General features: G+C 38.6%; 1 protein-coding gene across 1 annotated transcript in view; it reads left to right on the top strand.

The window, feature by feature from the left end:
- Positions 1-20,806, top strand: part of LOC150088978 (adenosine receptor A1-like) — a 33,841-nt gene extending 13,035 nt beyond the window's left edge. Inside the window, exon 2 of the mRNA XM_090370981.1 lies at positions 20,214-20,806. Coding sequence (XP_090227107.1) covers positions 20,214-20,762 — 549 coding nt within the window. The 3' untranslated portion in view covers positions 20,763-20,806. The remainder of the gene's footprint in view (positions 1-20,213) is intronic.
- Positions 20,807-21,910: the final 1,104 nt, after the last annotated feature.

Genomic DNA, 21,910 nt, shown 5'->3' with positions numbered 1-21,910 from the left:
TTTGCCAAAGATTTCTCGTAATCCGCCTTCGCCTGCCGAACCTCCTTTGTGACCTGATTACAGACTAGCTTATATCTGCCACAGGCTTTTGCGTCACCTGATAATTTATATGCATCCCATGCATTTTTCTTCTCTGTCACGAGTCTCATTAGTTCATTTGATAACCATTTAGGCCTAAACCTTGAACGATATTTCTTAATCGGTATATAAAGTCTAGTAGCTTCCACGATTAATTCCTTGAATGCTTCCCACTTAGAATTTACTGTTGGTAACATCATCAGTTGATCCCACTGTTGAGAATTTAAAAACTTTCTGAGACCACTGTACTCACCTTTACGGAAATAAAAACCCGTTCCTTACCCCTAATGGTAACTAAATCTTTAAGTAAATCCCACATCAGTACACTGTGATCACTGCCACCTAGTGGTTCCTTCATCTGCAAATTCTTAATACACGAATGATCACTGCTGATAACCAGATCAAGAGTATTACTTTCTCTGGTTGCCGCTCGAACATGCTGCTGCAGAAAACAATCATCCAATAAATCCACAAAAGTCTGACTAGTGTGTGAGTGACCAACCCACAAGTTCCAGTCAATATCTGGGAAGTTAAAATCCCCCATTATAAGACATTCTGATTTACTGGCCCACTCTATTTCTCTGTACAATTGTTCATTGTACTCATTCAAGTCATTAGGCCTATAACACACTCCTACTCTTATGTTTCCTTTCGCAGTGCTTATCTCACACCAAACTGACTCAACAGAGCACTGTTCATCTATATTAACTGGGTGCACTTCCTTTGATTTTATGTTTTTCTTAATTAACAGCATAACACCCCCTCCCTTTCTGTACACATTGTACTCCCCAAATTCCAGTTCTGCATTCCTTATATCTTTGTGACACCACGTCTCTGCTATCCCAACAATATCCGCCTTTGATGTCTTGACCAACACGTCAAATTCATCAAATTTATTTACTATACTTCTAGCATTGGTATACATGCAAGCATACATGCTCCTATGCCTATTCCTGGTTACCCTAACACATCCCATATACCCAACTAATCCATGATGACTGCCATCCGTCCCTGAAACCCCAACACCCCTCGCTCCAGGTCGCTTCTTATGATTATATGATTATGAATTACTGTTAGACTAATAGTTTAACAGTAATCGCAGGCAGAGGTGAACCTCTGCCTGCGATTACTGTTAAACTATTAGTCTTTGTATCCCCCCAAACTAGCAGTTTTCCGACTCACCTAACATTGCCTCCATAGCATCAGCAAATATTCTGGCACCCTTTCTATTTAAGTGTATCCCATCCCTGTAGAAGCAATCTCTCCTGTTAACAAGTACAGTCCAGGCTGAAAAAAAATTCTACCCCTTGAGCCTTGCACAATCCCTCCAGGGCCGAATTGATCGACAAGGCTCTCATCATATACTCCCTCCTATCGTGTCTGGGCAGAATTGCAGACACTTTCAAGTTCAACCCTAATTCACGGCTTTTTTTCAGCAGTGACCTGTACTTGCTAAGTAATTCCGCCGGTCTCCTACTCTTAATATCATTAGTGCCAACGTGTACAACTGTATCACCTTTTGTGCCCTTAAAAGATGATATCCGCTCTATAACGTCATCAACCTTTGCCCCTGGCAGATATACCCTGGTCCTGTTCCACCTATCCTTTTTACAAAGCATGTTTCCCGTTTCCCTGACAATAGAGTCACCAACAACTACTAGTTCCTGTGGGACCAGCGCATTCTGCCTTAGGGGTTGCCGCTGTGTTGCGTGATGACCAAGTGCAAGCTCTGGCGTTGATGTGGGCAGCTGAGAGCTTGATGGGCCCCTCAATTTACTTCCTTCGAGGGCATCCACCCTGTCCTTCAAGCTCTCATATAGGCCCATAAGAACGCTGAGTTGTTGCCTGATTTCGATACACTCCTTGCATCGCGCACACACAAAGACATCCCCCATGGCAATATCATGTTCCGTTCCAGAGAGTTCGGCAAACATTTCACAAGTTGCACATTTTTTTAGGCTGTGATGCGTTGGAGAATTGGCCCCCTCATTTCTCCCCCGAGTCACAGCACTCCTGCCACTTTGTGCCCGTTGCATTGCTGCTCTAGTCTGGGGCATGGTAGTTTAAATTAATAAAATCAATAAATTAAATGTCAATAGTATTTGAATAGAAACTATTAAATAGAAACAGTGAAGTGTATTACTATATAATTATGCGTTAGAGCTACCTAGCTACCTCAATTAAAAAATTTGAATTCCCTACCACTATATCCAAAAACAATGGCTAGAAAAATGGAACTAAATTAAAATAAAAAATCACCGGCGTAACTATAACTATATGACTACATATTAAGTACAATATAAAATAACAATCATGTAAATAAAAGGCAAACACTTATCGTTTTTGCGGAGCCTGTAAGTGACAGCTGTAACTTTTAAAGAGATTCAGCGCCCTCTCCCCAAGGATGTTTCACTTAAAACCATCTACCGCGCGTGCTTGGCACACGGGCCTTATTTTTATTAGTAACATTGTTTATAGACTTCTGTACACACTTTTTTGGGTAATCGTAAACGTCCTCACGTTCTTCTTTGAACTCTTTATACCACCATCGGTTGGAGGAAGCTTGAACTACAACATACCATTTCTTTGTTTGTCTTTGTTTGGTTAATATGTGAGAAGATTGTCGATTATCCGAACTTGAGATAATCAATCTGTTCAGATAACGCAGCAAGTTTCTTTAATATCTTTTGGCAGTTATATTAGCATGAATTTCAAGATCTTTTGGCAGTTATATAGGCACGATTTTTAATATCTTTTGGCAGTTATATTGACATGGGTTTTAACATCTTTTGGCAGTTATATTGGCACGAATTTTAATATCTTTTGGCGGTTACTTTCTTACATCGAAATGCTTTTGTACGTAGCGATAGAGATGCTGTCTGTGGATACGTACATTAAGAGATAGAGCTCGCTCCATGCCACTATGAATGCACGTTCCATTTTAAACAGTTCAAATGGTTTTATCGGTTGCAATAAAGCAATATGAACGGAAGCTGTTTGTTTTTTTTTTTTTTTAGTTTAGGATCAGACAAAGATTGTTTTATTTCATAAATGAATCAAATAACGATATTTGGTTTTATTCTTACTTTTAAAAATGTATTTGCGATTTTGGGTGGTCGCCTTAGCTTTTGAGCAGTAGTGTAGAAGATATCGAATGCTTCTTTTGTCTTTATGTCATGGTTAGTTCTGATTTAATGGATAGTAATGCAATTTTAATTTGGTAATAATGTAAACATGTAAGGAGTCATTGCGAATAGATATTCCAGATTCATGTCAGTAGCAACTGCCAAAAGACATTCAAATCGAGTACAGCTGCCAAAAGACATTTAAATCGAGTACAATTGCCAAAATTCAAATCGAGTACAATTGTAAAAAGACATTCAGATCGAGTAAAACTGGCATTTAAATAGAGTACAGCTGCCAAAAGACATTCAAATCGAGTACAATTGTCAAAAGACATACATACAAATAAAGTATCAATGGAAAAAGCCATTCAAATCGAGTACAATTGTTAAAAGATATTCAGATCGAGTACAACTGTCAAAAGACATTCAGATCGAGTACAATGGTAAAATGGTACATTCAGATCGAGTACAACTGCCAAAAGACATTCAAATCGAGTACAATTGTTAAAAGATATTCAGATCGAATATAACTGCCAAAAGACATTCAGATCGAGTAAAACTGGCATTTAAATCGAGTACAGCTGCCAAAAGACATTCAAATCGAGTACAATTGCCGAAAAACATTCAAATCGAGTACAATTGTTAAAAGATATTCAGATCGAATATAACTGTCAAAAGATATTCAGATCGAATGAAACTGGAAAAATACACTCAGATCGAGTAATACTGGTGTTTAAATAGAGTACAGCTGCCAAAAGACATTCAAATCGAGTACAATTGTCAAAAGACATACAAGTATCAATGGCAAAATACATTCAAATCGAGTACAATTGTTAAAAGATATTCAGATTGAGTACAACTGCCAAAAGACTTTCAGATTGAGTACAACTGCCAAAAGACTTTCAGATCAAGTACAACTGCCAAAAGACTTTCAGATCGAGTAAAACTGGCATTTAAATCGAGTACAGCTGCCAAAAGACATTCAAATCGAGTACAATTGTCAAAAGACATACGAATAAAGTATGAATGGCAAAAGTCATTCAAATCGAGTACAATTGTTAAAAGACATACGAATAAAGTATCAATGGCAAAAGTCATTCAAATCGAGTACAATTGTTAAAATATTCAGATCGAATATAACTGTCAAAAGACAATGAGATCGAATACAACTGTCAAAAGACAATGAGATCGAATACAACTGGAAAAATACATTCAGATCGAGTACAACTGCCAAAAGACATACAAATAAAGTATTAATGCCAAAAGACATACAAATAAAGTATCAATGCCAAAAGACATACAAATAAAGTATCAATGTCAAAAGACATACAAATAAAGTATCAATGCCAAAAGACATACAAATAATTGAGTATGAATGCCAAAAGACATTCAAATAAAGTATGTCTTTTGTCATATATAAAGTATTCAAATAAAGACATTCAAATAAAGTATGCCAAAAGACATTCAAATAAAGTATCACTGCCAAAAGACATTTAAATAAAGTATAACTGCCAAAAGATATTCGAATTCTTGCCATTATAAATGTCAAAAGATATCCAAATTCATGTTAGAAGTGCCAAAAGATATTGAAATTCATGTTTATGTAACTTTCAAAAGATATTTAAGTAGAGTATAATGAAAAATGAATATTCCTTTTTATACTGATACGAATTCATATTTAATAGCATAACATTGATGTTGGGATGCATAGGCCCTCGCTGCAAGCGCAGAAAATGTCATCTGCTCTGACTCCTGTCCTTTAAACTGTTTATAAAGGAGGACACCAAGCACGTAGTTAATGTCTGATCGCTGTTACGCGCGGGAGAAAAATTCCTTCTCCAATAACCATCCCCACTTGTGTTTTCTTGGCACTCCTATACAAGATAGCTCGTCACGCGAAACGCTAACAGATTGACCTTCAGCTAACGACCTTCGGTGCATGAAGCTAGGGCCTTAGTTCTCAGGTGACTAGTATTTCAATGAACGGGATGTGTCGAACCACGTGACATGCGGTGGGACAACACGAAATGAATGATGTAAATGTCGCCAGACAGTTGAAGGTTATAAAGCAACTTCAAGTGTGGTCAAGCTGATGAAATTTCTTAAAACGAACTTTTTTTAGACAGCTAAGAATATTTGGAACTCTTCAGTAATCACAAGGGGGTACTATACACCTTCTGACGCACAAGATAACTCGACGCGGATGAGTCATTGTTTATAATCGACATGGATCCTTCGCGGTGCAGATGAACAGTCTCTTCTCACAAGAACCAGCTAAAAACAAAGTCAACCTTGTAGAAGCCTCTCAGACTGGACTCATTATGGACTTTCGGTCCACTTTCTTCATCAAATACAGAACCTCCAATAAATGTCATCCATGGGACACAGGATTATGCAAACGACAAATAGGTCCCCCTTGATCGCTCAATCTGTTTCCATAATAGATGTCACTGTTGGTGGGCCGTTTCTCCACTTCCGTCTGAAGGCGTTCAAGGGCAATAATTTTGTTTTTACTTGTCTCGGTGGCGCTGATCTCCTAAAACCACCCAGTGTGCCCATTTATCACTGGCGCGCTTAATAACCCTATTTCACTGTCCCCCGTTCAACGTAAAACTAATCTCAATTACCGAACGTGTTGTACGTAGCGTTTAAATGGAATCTCTTAGCAACGGGTGACGCGCAGGGAACGAGGCTAATCAGGCCACACTGAGAAAGATTTCGATTTCCACACACCACTGAATTTTATACCACGTTTCAGCTGTTCATTTGTAGGAAGTAATCAGACAAGGAGATAAACAACGTGAAAAGCGACAAGAAAGTTAATCAACACGTTTGCGTGTTTGCTGTCCGGCCCTATTTTCCTAAAGAACATTTTTGTTTCACACAGCCTTGGTTTTGTTGACTTGCGTGAAGAGAATGCAATGTTTTGGTGAAATTCAAGTCCAGTGTCAGTTTCATAATTGGTCCATAACGCAGACGAACTTGTGAATCGTTTGCTAATTAAGCATGCAATAAAAAGTATGCGAATACCTTCCAAAAAGGTATTAAATTTCAGCTTTCGTCTGTCATGATACACCAACCCTATCAGATGTATTTGGACACCTCTTTCAGATGTATGAAAAGTGGAAACAGAGATATCACAAACAATCAGAATGAATCACGGTAAGGTGCAAATGGTGAGCGTTCTTTAAGCAGTTTGTCCCTGCGGGCGACAACCACAATTCCGACCCTCTAAAAGTTAACTACAGGGCGATGTAGCTGTAGGTAACACATCAGCAGCTCAAGGACTCTTGTGGATAACAATCGCCAAGGATCTGGCAATAGTCTAGCTCTACCTCTGGGCAAGGATAAACCAAGGGTAGATCTGGACCTTATGAATTTATTCATTAAAACCATTGTTTTCACGAACGTGTTCGTATCCGAATACTTTTGGTAGGGTAGTATATATTACATTTTTTAAAACGCTATGTTCGCAAGATGGGTTCATTTTTCTGTAAGTGATTGCTGACATCATTGATGAAATGCTCAGTGGAGCTAACCTACATTACTACTTCCTTGAATAAAGTCATTTGCGTATCGTGAGTCGTTTGCATACAGTCGTGTTAGAGCTGTTGAGTCGTTCAAGGCGTTGTTAAGTAGTTAAAGAAAGCGCGAATATTGTGGTAGCTGGTCAGGACGATTACTTGGAAATTTTTTTTTTTGTTTATTCTAACAGCTGGTTTTCTTTAATTCGCCTCAGTCCTGAAACCTAACTGTCCAACAAGCCTTGCATATAATAATCGTCTGAACGGTAGTGGGTGTTCCTATTTTTATTAACACTACTGTATTTTAATTCATAAACTGTTTTTCATATAGATAAATGTTACGCTAATGTGTAAAGTACATTTTAAATTAGAGATGTTATGGGGAAACTTATAAAGTACATTTTAAATTAGAGATTTTATGGGGAAACTTATAAAGTACATTTTAAATTAGAGATTTTATGGGGAAACTTATAAAGTACATTTTAAATTAGACATGTTATGGAAAAATATATAAAGTACATTTTAAATTGGAGATCTGGTGGAGAAATTTTTAAAGTACACTTTAAATTAGAAATGTTATGGGGAAATTTATCAAGTACAATTTAAATTAGAGATGCTATAGGGATATTTGTAAAGTATACTATGGGGAAATTTATAAAGTGCATTTTAAATTACAGATATTATGGGAAAATTTATACAAAAACAAAGTACATTTTAAATTAGAGATGTTATGGGGAAATTTGAAAAATACACTTTAAATTAGAGATGTTATGAGGAAGTTTGTAAAGTACACTTTAAATTAGACATGTTATGGAAATTTATCAAATACATTTTAAATTAGAGATGCTATAGGGAAATTTGTAAAGTATATTATGGGGAAATTTATAAAGTGCATTTTAATTTACAGATATTATGGGAAAATCTGTAAAGTACATTTTAAATTAGAGATGTTATGGGGAAATTTTTAAAGTACACTTTATATTAGAGATGTTATGGGGAAATTTTTAAAGTACACTTTATATTAGAGATGTTATGGGGAAATTTTTAAAGTACACTTTAAATTAGAGATGTTATGGGGAAATTTATCAAGTACATTTTAAATTAGAGATGCTATAGGGAAATTTGTAAAGTATATTATGGGGAAATTTATAAAGTGCATTTTAATTTACAGATATTATGGGAAAATCTGTAAAGTACATTTTAAATTAGAGATGTTATGGGGAAATTTTTAAAGTATACTTCATATTAGAGATGTTATGGGGAAATTTTTAAAGTACACTTTATATTAGAGATGTTATGGGGAAATTTTTAAAGTACACTTTAAATTAGAGATGTTATGGGGAAATTTATCAAGTACATTTTAAATTAGAGATGCTATAGGGAAATTTGTAAAGTATATTATGGGGAAATTTATAAAGTGCATTTTAATTTACAGATATTATGGGAAAATCTGTAAAGTACATTTTAAATTAGAGATGTTATGGGGAAATTTTTAAAGTATACTTCATATTAGAGATGTTATGGGGAAATTTTTAAAGTACACTTTATATTAGAGATGTTATGGGGAAATTTTTAAAGTACACTTTAAATATCCTCTGCTAACCGTGGATATCAGAGGACATTTAATAAAACCTGACTTCTATTATCAACCTCCCACTTGGTTGAATAAAATAAATGAGAACATTACAGGATTTACAGGTCACGTGATCCCAGCGATTATCTTTAGCAAACGCGCATGCCTGCATTGCTAGAAGCATTCTACTTGTGGATGCTTATACTGTAATTCTTTTGGCTCGCGTCTTCGCAAGATCCTTCAGACGGCGCTACCGGCGATCTTTATCGTTAGCAACCCTCACGTGCGGGATTTTTGTGGTCGCGTGCTGTAATAACGGATATAAAGATACGGGCCCTCCTATCTAAATGACATTGCCCCGAATAACATAACTGATGAGTGGCAATGTTAGAAAATAAAGTGCACGTACCCGTATCTGGACCTAGATACTGGCCTTGTGGTAAATAAAGCTGTCTGGGAAGATATAAACACGTGATTAGTCATGGAGTTTGTTGTAGTCGTCTGCGCTTTATAATTTAGTGTGTGTTTCTCTTATTTGTACATAGAGGGCGGGTCATAAGTGATGAAAAATTTTATTTTATTATTATTTTTTTTTGTATAAATAATTACGGCAAGAATAGGAAAGGATAATGGATAGAAGGTAAAAGTAGGTCACGTTAATTTTTCCTGTTTCTGAATATTTTGGATTTTATTAGATTTCCAGCTCAGGATTTAAAATCAAATGGCATTAGACTACAAGACATTAAAATAAAAATTCTGCTTTTTTAATGCAATGTAAACTCACTGGCCAAAATATTAGAAACCTTTATTGAACAACATCATCAGCCCGTGCACATTATGCCATCGATCCACTAGATATTTCAGGGAATCTAGCTCCGGATTTGACCAGTCTTCCATCAGGATATTTGTCAGCTGTTGTACAGTGGCAAATGAACAGGTGCGAAGCCGAATTGACCTTCTCAGCATATCTCAAACATTATCAACTGGATTCGCATCTGGAGAATTAGGCAACTAGAGTTCATTTTCGTCCAGCAAAACCATCTACTTTAGATAGTATCTTCTAATATCAAATTAGAAGATATTATCTTCTAATTTGATTTTAATCAGCCTTCAAAAACCCAAAAAATGTTTCTGCCCTTTTCAATTCAGATTGACTCAATCCGTTGTTTTCAATCCCATGTCAAAAAGGTCTTTGGAAAAGTTGGCAGCGAAAGTATTCATCTACAAGGGAGGGGGGGAATCAAAAAGATTTCTATTTCCCCAAAAGTAGTTGTGATAGAAAGATGAAGTTTTTTTTTGTTTGATACCTTGAAATCTCCATAGCAACTACACAGATTCACTTTTTTTTTAGCGCTCAATGAAGTGAAGTGTCACAATGGATAAAGTGTAGTGCAGATCAGTGATTCGTTTCTTCTTTCTGCAACATCGAAAACAATCCACGAAGAAATGGTTGCTGTTTATGGAGAAGATTGCCCAAGTTACACATTGGTATAAACAATTCAAATTTGAAAGAACCTCAGCAAATGATGAATAAATTCCAGCAACTGCTGTAACAGAAGAGAGTGTTGCAAAAATTGAGCATTAATACGCATTAGTGTTGCTGCAGTGAGGTTTGCCCATGTCCTCCCCAGGTCTTTTCCACCAGGTGAGGGAAGGACGACAAGTCTACCAACTGTGCTACCCATGAGGGCTTGGTTTGTTAGTTGTTATAAGGTTTTAGGCACATCAGCAACTTAAGCAATATTGCCCCGTATACAATATGTTTGTAAATTGCAAATTGTGATCGATTTGAGTTTCCGGGGAGGACCATGCTATCCTGGCCTGAAACCAACTAATCCATCCATGTTGTGGAAAAAAGGCCCATAAAAATTCTCGCGTGATTGATGGGATTCGAACTAAGGTCATTTCCAGCCGGTGTGGGGAGAATGGGGATAATGCTAACTGTGCTATCCACGAGGTCATCCTCTCGAGCACCTAATCGAATCCGTGACACGACGTTTATACTCCTGCACGACCATGAGGTCAGAGGTGTTCACAATAAATCAGAAATACAATCGTTAATCGTACTTAACAGTAGTCTGCTTGAACCACAGTCCATTCAAAGAGCGGATCGCGGTTCAACTGTATTACTGCACTTTCACTCTTGACCACTCGGCTACAGCAAAGTGGCCTACAAGATAAAATAAATGTTTCTAATTTTTAAGCCAGGGAGCGTATAATATTTGTAAATAATATTCGCAATTTATTAGTTGGATTAAAAAACTCCAGTTAGGAATTTTCTTCGTGTGAAGAAAATTGCTAAAAGTTTCTTCCATCTTGATGGGATTCAAACCACTTTCAGCAAAGGTACTCGTGAATGGAGACGTGGACTAACACCATTATAGTAGATGATGTATTCATGCACCCACTATTTTTAGTTTGTTTGGTGCAGTTTTACAAAGAATTATGTCAAACAGAGCTGGTCATTTGAACAATCATTTCCGATTCCTAATGGACAAGTTGAATGTCGAATTTCTTGAGCGTTCAATGACTAGAATCATATTGATATTCAAGTCTTTTCTGCTATTGATTTGCAGACTTGAAACGAGTTCAACTTTTGTAACCAACCTTTTATTTGCGGCTTCAATTGACACCTCAGTTTACCGGAAGTCTCTCTGCGTCCCCAGAATTCATTAACGTCATGGAAAAATAAACTCGCCCCTCCGCTATCGACCAAACGACGTCACTGTAGAACGCTGACGTACTTTTGCTACCGCATTAAGTTCGGTACTCTCAGAGAGGAGCTGGACAAGGAACTCATACTTTCTTTTAAACGTTTATTATGTTTTGAATGTTATTTGTCAGCGAACTTAAGTTCTTGGACTTGTCCACGTATTCGGAAATTTGTTTTCTCACTAATGGTTTTAGGGTCACGAAAGAATGGTTAGCTTCCCCTGAAATTTAATTAACTCAAAATAATCAATGTCAAAAGTTGGATTTAACAGTGGCACAGGAAGTAATTTCAAGAAAAAACCACGCTACCCTTGAATGAGATCGACTAACTCAGCCACTTGTGAAAAAGGCCCATAAAAATTCTTCACATAATCAACGGGACTCGAACTCAGGTTTTTTTCCTCCGAATTCAGGTCTTATGTATGAATAACCTTGATGATTTTATGAGTAAATACGGTGTTTTGCTTAAAGTTGTTCATTGGTGTCAGAAACTACTAAATAAACACAAAATAATGGTACAGTTTTAAAGTTAGGGGGAGTTGAAATGATTTTTATAACAAAGTAAGTTCGATTCGTGGATTGATCCTCCTTTCAGAAATGTATTCTGAATAGCTCTTAAAAAATGAGGGCATTACCCCTAACGCCAGCTAGTTGGAGCCTCTCCAACGGTACAGTGCAGCCAACCGTGGTTGACAGTGGGATGATTCTAACATTTTATTTTTCATGAATAACAGCTTTTATTTCACTCTTCCTCCGCTAGGGCAACCCTGTCAAATACTTTGAAAGATTTTATTTGCAAATAATACAGTTAGTTGTTGTTAGCCTCGTTTGTTCTTTGATTTTATAAGATAAGGGACTTACTTTGAACTAAGGAGTGAGTCCCTGGAAAAAAAGGCAAAAGGGACGTTGTTTATAAATGATTTTATCTTTTCAGTCGTCTTCTGTTATCATTCACCGCGATCGTCTGTTCGTCCGTCCGCATCTAGCAACTCGACTCCCAGGTGAAGAATATTTATGAAATTTTATGTTGGTTCTTTTAAGAAGGATTTGTTGGGCAATCCTAAATTTCATTAAAATTCTACCAATAGAAATTCGACGACTGTTATTTATTTTCTTCATACATATCAGCAATCGATCTGTTCGTGCCATTGCAGCAAATTGCAATACCCCAAATCGATGGTGGCTGACGTAATCACAAAATGGAAATGCCCTGCTTCTTCAGCTGGGAAACGTTGAGTAGACCGCAGACGTTGATGGAAAGAGACCAGTGGACATTGAGAAGGGTGGTACGTAGATCACTGTCATCAAATATCCTCGACCGAACATAACATTGCATTACACAGAACAGAACAAGAGCACCATGGCGCAGTTGTTGGAAGAACCACCGGTGGTACCTTACAATAAACACTATGCCACAGTGTAGTTCCTGGTGTTGATTACCTGTTCTTGGATGGCGTGCATGAATCCTTTAGTCTCGGGAAAAGAACTTCCCGTTCGTAAACCATGCGTTGGAAGTCATCTTATTTATGAAGCCTTGATGGAGGTCACTGTATTGTCTGCCATGGTATGCCTTCTTAGTCCATCTTTCTGTCTTTGTTTCTTTTGTCTAAGTGAGTGTGGTCTTCTTGTTAATGTTGAATCCCACAGGTTCTTAATCGCTTTCTTCTCTTATTCACTGAGGTTAGTCACACAGACTGGGGTATGGTCAATCTCTCGATGGCCGACTTCAGTTGGTGTTGGCAGCTCTTCGTCATCATTATCCTTGTCGATATCATAATCTCCTCCAGTTCGGTGTTGGTCCAGTCTGTGATCCCGATGGAGTATGTTAGTACTGGGACTGCGTAGGTGTTTATAGCTCTGACCATGTTCCCACCACTCAGCTTTGTTTTTAGCACGCTCCTCAATCAAACGGGCCTTGATCTTCTTGTGTTCATACTGTTGAGCTTGCATCATCCCCAAATATTTGTAGATCTCTCCCTCCATCATGGCTTTAATCTGTTTACCGGTCTTCATCTCTAGTTTCGTCCGACTGGTTTTCCCTGATGTAATCCATGGGTCTTGCATTTGTCTAGGCCAAATTCCATCCTGGTGTCATTGGTGAATCTTCGATGATCAAGGGGAAGTGTATATATACTTCTTACAAGATGGTAGGCTATTCCAGTGGGTGAGCTCACTGGATGAGTAAGAACATTAAGTACAGTACAGTGAAAGGGAATCCCACTTATAGTTATAAGTGGGATTGCCCTTTCACTATCCCGTTGGACAGTTTTCTCTTTTTTCTTCTGCTCGTCTGCGCAAGTAGCACAGTGGAATCGTCACCGTTCTCCCCACATCAGGTAGAAAAGGCCCGGGTTCGAATCCTGTTGATGTGTGAGGAACTTTAATAAGCTTTTTTTCACTCCGTGGCTGAGTTAGTTGGTCTCAGGCGTAGATGTCAAGGTTTCTTCACCTGAAACTGAGGGTTTTTCGTCCAGCAAAACAGGCAAATCGACCACAGAACACACGCAATTTACAGACACAAATATGTAAGAAATTACCAGGTGACCCTAATATAATAGTTTTAGTTGGTTATCTGGTTGGTTTCAACACCATTGGGATGAACTGGAACGTCGGTTCCTGGCCAGCAATCAGCACTGAATTGACCGCTGTGTTGAAGTAGAAATGGATCGAAATAGAGCCTTACTCTCTTCAAAGATCGATTCAGAATCTACCGACGAGGACACGGTATGGAATTTAGGTCAAAGGTGCACAATGAAAGGTTTTTGGAAACATGCAGGTGTTCGGTTACTTTTGACAATATAGTGTATATCCTGTACCAATTTACACTACATTAGCTTCTTTGTTTACCTAATCTAATAACTCGTTGGACCTTCTAAGGCAGACAGATGACCTTGACCCCCTCAGAATAAACTGTTCTTTATAAACCCAACTGGGTGGAGAGTTGGAAATAGGCACTCGCTATGTCGTGTACCACATCACCAGATATCTTCGACTGGAAGATCCGAATTAAATGGATGTCATGATTTCTAAATTCATCGAGAATATTCAAAATACACTACCTTATCAAAAGTATTCGAACACCTCGACTCAACTCTTGATGTTAGAACAGTTTGGGACGAGCTGGAACATCGGATCAGAGCAAGGTCAGTGGGTTCGTGTTATCTCCATCCAAACCAACTTGGACTGATCTGTGAAGGTCATATTGGACCCATCACTCTTGGATCTAACTATGTTCGTTACCATTTAAGTGTTTTCCAGGTGATGTTGGGTTTGCTCGATTCACTGAATGGATCAACAGAATCTTTTGTTGTCCAAAATATTTAAGCGCATGCGCAGTTCGCGTCTTTTGCTTTTGACCGATTCCCGAAGTTATTTAAAGAATAAACTGTTCTGTTTTGGAGTGTTGTGTGACTCTTTCGAATATCGAGGCCATATTCTCCTTCTTTAGACGCAGGGGCAGGCGCCGTTTTTCTCTCTTATCGTCTCCTGCGCGTTATCGTTTGAGTCGCCACGCTATGAAAGAAAGCGTTTATTGCGCGTTGCGGGGTTGTGTCCAGATCGAAAAGCGTGCGGAGGGCAGATAAAAATCGCTTGTCGAAACGCTGAAGTCAGTCGGCTGCCTAACGAAGTTCGCATTACGGTGAACGGCAAGGACGGAGTCAGACGATAAGCGTATTTAACTGAAGTTTAATTATCTGATCCTGACCACCCCCCACCCCGCTTCCTTTAATGGTGTAACTCGTTCGGAAGTATTTGCTAAGCTTCCAGTGACGTCACATCACGTGTTTCTGCTACGTGAGGAAAGTGTTGATTTCATTCACGTGGTATGTGAAGTCGTCGATTTCAAAAGGGGGTATTGTTGCATTTACAGAGTTTTTTAAGTGACGCATATACTATATTGATAAAAGTAAACGGACACCTGTTTCGAAGAACCTTTTACAGATACAATATTTAATAATCTGTGGCCCACCCTGGCATTAATTATACACCATGTCCTCTTCAATATATTCCGAACCAATTTGAGTCTTTCGTCCTTGGTGTTCAATAGGGTTAAGGTAACATCAAGGCCCTGGACAGACCAATATAGCTTTTGCACTACATGTTTTCAGACAAAATCACTACAGATTCCAGGATGACATGCTGAAAGAGAATTGTTCAGGATGTCAATGTACTCTCTTAACATTCATTGTTCCAGGAACGAAGATCAATCCATGAGAAACAACCCAAACCCATGAGAAACAACTTCAGCTAACAGCACCTCTAAAAAACTTCACAGTTCCCAGAGTGTGTTGTTGCACATCTTCCATCAAGTAGCGAGGCTGGTACATTAACACAGATACAATAATTAGTTTTTAATTAACTGGTGAATCAACTGTATTTGACAGAGATATCCTATTTAGGCTTTTTGGAGAGGTTAGGTTGGAGCGTTGTGGTCCTGTCTGGGGTCTACTGGATGTCTCTGACTTCATTGATATGGAATGATACTAGATGAAACTGGTATATCGTACCTTACAGTCACTTGACCAGTGAATAGCTATTTGTCCTGATGACAAAGAAGTTCCACAGGATTCCTCTTGATATTGTAGAGGGAATGCCAAAGACTATTTAATGAAGTTTCCAATATTCTGTGCTTAAGGCTTTCGTGAGTATTTCTGGAGCTGATGACCGAATTACCGAAAAGTATTGTTGATGCAGGGATGTTGCAGTTTGGATGCAATGATATCAACAGATTGATGGATCCTATGGTAACCCCTCCATTGGAAGTCACTGAGCTCGACGCCTTTACCATCTATTGTATTTCTTTGTCTGCTTTTTAGCATTTATTCTGTGAACATAAACAGAATTGAGTTTATTCTGGTAGAATACTTCGTTTGCCAGTTCAAAATGCACGTTTATTCTTCATTTTCATCAGACTGATGCGGAAAAGATGCGTTTATTATTTTGGATGTTGCGTTCTAAATATGCGTTCCAATTCCTGCAGGGACAACGTATTTCCTCTTTAGAAACTTCATAAATGTTGTCATAACGGACATCAACACAGGTCAACGGAAAAACTGCGAAATTTAATCATCAGCAGCAGAGAAATGAATGGATATGATGTCATCATCTCTATCCGGAAATGGAGTCAACTTCGTCACAAAATCTCCCATTTTTCAAGAAAGCTGAGAAAGTGGCAACTACAGGACTTCGACATTTCGTACAGAAAATTGTGTTCTAAGGCTGGTTTGTCTATTATCGTTCCGGAATAGCTCGAACTTACCACTTGAGATGATCTTTTTATTTTTATTAAAAAGATCGATAGGATAATGTGTATTCTAAGAAATTTCAGTGGAGTTAGAAGAACTCGATCGAGTTTTGTCCAAAAATACGCTATTCTTTCTTTCTTTTTTTCGGAAAAATGCGCAGTAAACTAATTAATTCGAAGTTATACTTGAACGTTATGTTCGGTCAGTATGTTCCCAAAACTGTCACGCAAATATGCGTGTCAGGGGCATCAAGTGAACACGTTTACTCTCGTTTATAGCACATGGGTGGAGTTTTATAAAAATGCGAGCAGTATTGGCTATTGAACTGAGTTTTTACTTTTTCCTGTCTGATGAAGTAGATGTAATTATTTTTCCAAACAAGTCCCAGTTCGGGTTGATGCGTGTTTCCGACACATCAGAAGTACAATAAAATTTAATGAACAAGGTAAGTGCAATTGTGGGGGGGTGAGCATCAGACAAAACAGGAAAGAAAGCAAAGTCTTTGATCGCAGGTCAGACCAATAAATAAATCCACTAGAATTTATGGCAGAAAAGAGGAAGGCCGATTGCCAAACTAGCCCCCAACATTCCAAGAAGCATGCCATGGACATGAAGCATGACACCATGAACTTGCAAGTGTACATCCACTACATACTAATTATGTATACTTGTAGGAGCAATTTCCTCCAGAACAGTAAAGTGCCTATTATATTCATTTGTCCGTCCGTCCGTCCGTCCGCGTGTAATAACTTGACTTCTTGTTGATGAATTTTCATGAAATTTTCTTACATTTCGATTTTTTAGAAAGGTTTATCAAGGAATTTAATTTAAAATCAATCGGATCATTTTTCTTTGAGCCAGCTGAATTTAATAATGTTGGACAACAGTTGCGAGTGAATCTGTTGCTTTCGTGAAGCTGATGCTGACTTTCAAAGGTTTATTCATATTTATTAAACTGTCTGTATTTATTAAACCAATGATAACAACAAAAAGAAAAGTTCACAAAGCATCTATTCAGCACATTGTGAATGTGATCCCTGCAGAAAATTATATGGTTATAATGAAGAAAAGCCTTTTATTAATTGCTGATCTCCAGGGAATTCTCCAGTGGGTCAAAGATAACTCACTTGATTTCATTCCGTCTAAAACTCAGGCTTGTCTTTTATCTCGCAAAAATTATTCTTCTGCTCCTATACTTATCTTCGATGACACTCTGGTTTCTTAACGAGATTACATATCTCTTTTGGGGATTATCCTGACTTCTAATCTCTCTCTTCGCATAATCACTTTACAAATACTGCTTCCTCTACATCTAAAAAACTTGGTTTTCTCTTTTATTCTCAGCGTTACCTTTCTTCCAAACAGCTTCTCACGCTGTATAAATCGAATCCGCCCTGCCATGGAATATTGTTCCCACATCTGAGGCAGTGCCCCCAAAACCTCCCTCAGGTTTCTAGAATTCATTCAAAAAAGGGCAGTTAGGTTAATTAATGACCAATCTCTAACAGATCTCTTCACTCTCTGTCTTACAGACGTTCTGTTCCTGCTCCACGCTTTTTCTACAGATACTTCCATGGGCACTGTTCTTCTGAATTGGTTTCTATAATTCCCTCTCTCTCTTTCAAAACAATCTGAACATGTGCCCCAACAAGTCAACGTCCTTTTACTGTCCAACTTCAAACTCACAGAACCAACTCTTCTTCTTCTTCCTCATTTATGACTTCAACTTCCGTTCTCTGCAACAACCTCCCTTCACACATATTTCAAGAACCTCATATTTCAATCACCTTATACACCTCAATCAGATCACCTCGCAGGTGCCTAGTCTTCAGACGCCGAAATTTGTAGAAATTAAGCCTTTCTTGATAAGTGCATCCCTTCGTTCCCCTCACCAATCTTGTTGGCCTTCTCTGTACTCGCTCAAACAGCTCTACATCCTTCCTAAAATGAACCCTCCAGACCTGTACGCAGTACTCAAGGCGTGGCCTGACCATTGCCTTATACAAAGGTATAATCACCTCCTTTTCTTCTCTCCGGCAATACCATCAGGTCAGTAGGTTCACAATAAATCAATCAATACAAATGTTAATCGTATTTAGCAGTCATGGGCTTGAACCCCGGTCCACTTAAAGAGCGTCTGCTACTGCACTCACGCTGCTGACCACTCGATTACTTCAGGCCTAGATTTTGTTGCAGCAGCATACTGTCATTAACAACCCTGCCAACCTTTGTATCATCTGCAGACTTCGACATTAAGCCTGATATACCAGCATCAATATCATTGATAAATATAAAAAACAACAGTGGGCCCAACACCGAATCCCTGGGACTCCACTAATGACATTAGTGCACGAAGTGCAGCGTCCATTGATTACCACTCTCTTTGTCTTTATTCACTCAATATATAAACATCTTCTCAAACTTCAACCCATGATGAAGAAAACGTGGTAACTCGTGGTGTAGTTCTGTTCTCTGATGAGTCCCCTTTTAGCCTACAAACAGACCCTAGGCGTTATTTCATCTGGAGGAATGCGGTACCATCCCTCCAATATCAGACAAAGAGACACTTATGGTGGAGGCCTCGTGTGGGGCAGAATAATGATCAACAGTGGCACCCCTCTGCATGTTTTTGATAGGAACAGATCCTCGAACCCTATTTGCGACTTTTTAAGGGTACTGTTGGCCCACATTTTCTGTTCAAGCATGACAACGCCGCTGCACATAGAACTCAAGTGATGGAGGAATATCTTGAAACCGAAGACAGAACAATGTCATTAAAATCTTATTATTTCGTAGTTACCAACTACATATTTCACCTTAAAGTCTGAAATCCCACTTTCACTTTCCAATGAGAACTATCACTGCAGAGTGGATGCCTTCTCCAATTTGTCTAAACTGTCTATTTTATAAGTATAATACTTGTAAGATTGTCTTGCAGAATCCACATGCTACCACAAAAAGAAGAATACCACAATTGTTGTTTTCGCCTTGTAGACTCCTGTATTGAAGTCCCAGATAGAACAGCAATTTATTTTATCTAATTTTGCACTATATTTTTTATTAATAAATAACAGACTTTCGGCCTATGTTTTAAATAAATCCACTTTAACCTCTGACTTTAAATGGATCTTCTCATAGATCAATTACAAGATTTGGTTCTTCTTCTAATCATTGTTGAACTCGTCGATTTATATGTTCAATATATCTTGTATCAATAATAACACGCTACTTTTTATTTGTTGGCTGCCTTGCCGAGTGGATCCGATAAATCGATGGAAGTCTACATTTCCATGGATACCTATTGTGCCTTGTACAGGTTCCATTGCAGCTAAAAAAAAAAAAAAAACGAATTTATTAGTAAACTTCAGGCGTTGTGTGAATCCTTTTGTTATACGCGAAGCAGGAGACAATAAATCAACTGTCCACTCACATCAACAACCATCAATAAAACCACGTACTTCTGAGAGATTCAATGCTGACTTTATGGCCATTTCTGGGAATCTAACTACCATTTGAGGTGGGTGGGGTAATTATAATCGCCAGGTGTGTAACTCTCACCCCTCCACCCCCACACAGAGTGTTCAAAGTGACACATTTCGCACTGTAAACTCCAGTGGTGATTTCTACGAACTTCAACCGATTTACCGCGTGCTGGATTTCGTCTGTCCTTGTGTGGTTCTATGCCGTGACAACGCGCATTGCCAACTGTGCCAGGGCAGTCACGGAAATATCGACGCTTTTGTGATAGGAGAAGAAAGTTTTTAGTCCTAGCGACAGTTGTCAGGGTCAGAGTTAGTCAATTGACACACAGTAGTGACATCTGGTAGCTTTATTGAGCAGAAACTTCATTGAGTCTAAATTTCATCTTTAGAATGAACTGATTTAAACAAGCCACTTATATAGATAGATGGATAGATTTATTTATAGTTATTGATATATATTTATTTATTTTTAGCTTCGTCAGATTTCTACGCTGGAGCAAGTATCTCAGCATCGCCAAATTCGTCAGAACAGTGCCCCCAATCAGGACAGCCCGGTCCCTCAAAGGACTGATCAGAACTCCACCCCGAATTCGCAGAATCTCCAAAGAGTGGGAAAAGTTCAACAGTGCAGCCGGAAAGAGGTGAAGACAGCAAAAAATCTATCTGTGATCGTCATCTTTTTCATGATCTGCTGGGTGCCCCTGTACACTTCAAACTGCATTATGGCATTCTGTAACGGGTGCAGCACCCCCTCGTGGCTTCTTGACTGTTTCATTGTGTTGTCCCACGTCAACTCAGCCGTCAACCCTTTCCTGTACGCGTATCACATGAGGGATTTTCGTGAGGCGGCGATCAAGTTTCTTGGGTGTTGTAATTGCGTCAGGACTAGAAGCACCCTAATGGACCCGGTGTCCATGTCGGCCCAAGATGTGCGTAAAAGCATACGTGCTCCTCAAGTGGGTGTTCCCACTATCAGTAACGGGGAGACACCCCTCCCAGTAAACTTAAGAACAGAAACGTGACATCACATCGTGGTTGCTATGGTGACGATGGATAGACTCGCGGGAGCCTGTTCATTAAGCCATCGGGACTTGTAAATAAAGATCATGTTGCCAAATTATTTCTGGTGTTTTTTTCTTTTTGATAGGAAGCGCTGCAGATTGTCAAACACCCCACATCCTTTTCACACACAATGCAGCTGTGTGCTCTCCCATCTTTCGAAGGGATTGCTTGAAAGGATCCGAGAAATCCCTTTGTCAAGAAGACCAAAATTATAGTCGTTGACATTAAAAAGGATGATAATATTGCGAGAACAGCACCAAAAAGGACAGTGCTCAAGGACAAAGCGCACACAGTATGGCATTATTCAAAGTACACAAACATACACGATTACCGTTAGGCAACTTAGGTCACAAAGGTTGGAATAATGCTATTAATGCTTCAGTTTTTGCAACTTCTATTCAGCAGTTGCTGGGCGTTGAAAAACATTGGATATGATCTTATAGAGCAGTGTTTCTCAACCGTTTTTTTTAGATGCAGACCATTTTTATACTAGAGATAGAAGATATGGACCGCTTTAAATTTGAAGTTGAATCCACAGACCACAAAAATACTAAACTCTACATGAAAATACATTAATAGTATTTCTTTAAATGCAATAAAATGCAGTCATATGGAGAACCTCATCCATCAACATGGATGAGGTTCTCCATAGACCGTAAACTAGTTTGGAGCTCTGCAGCTAGTTCATTGTCTCTAATATGGAGATCTTCTAGGATTAATGCCTCAATTTTTGCAACTTCTGTTACAGCAGTTGCTGGGCGTCCTGGGATATCTTCTTCATGCACTGAAGTTCTTCCACATTTGAATTGTTTATACCAATGTGCAACAACAACAACACTATAACCTGGGCAGTCTTCCCCATAAACAGCAACCATTTCTTCATGGATTGTTCTGGGTGTTACCCTTGCAGAAAGAGGAAACGAATTATCGATCTGTATTCCACTTCTTCCACTTAATTCAGTCCAGATTGGAAAGACCTCAATAATCATCGCCGGGATTCGAACCTGGACTTGGTGAAACAGGTGAACGGATTGCTATCTCGAAGACCAAGATCAAGGAAATTTATGCACAGAGGTAAAAGGAGATTTTTTGCCGAACCAACTTAATT

The sequence above is a fragment of the Mastigoproctus giganteus genome, chromosome 3 (genome assembly GCF_048544385.1).
Source record: "Mastigoproctus giganteus isolate SK-2022 chromosome 3, ASM4854438v1, whole genome shotgun sequence".
In the NCBI taxonomy this organism is placed as follows: domain Eukaryota; kingdom Metazoa; phylum Arthropoda; class Arachnida; order Uropygi; family Thelyphonidae; genus Mastigoproctus; species Mastigoproctus giganteus.
The sequence above is the reverse complement of the archived record's forward strand: the minus strand, read 5'-3'. Positions and strand labels throughout refer to the sequence as shown.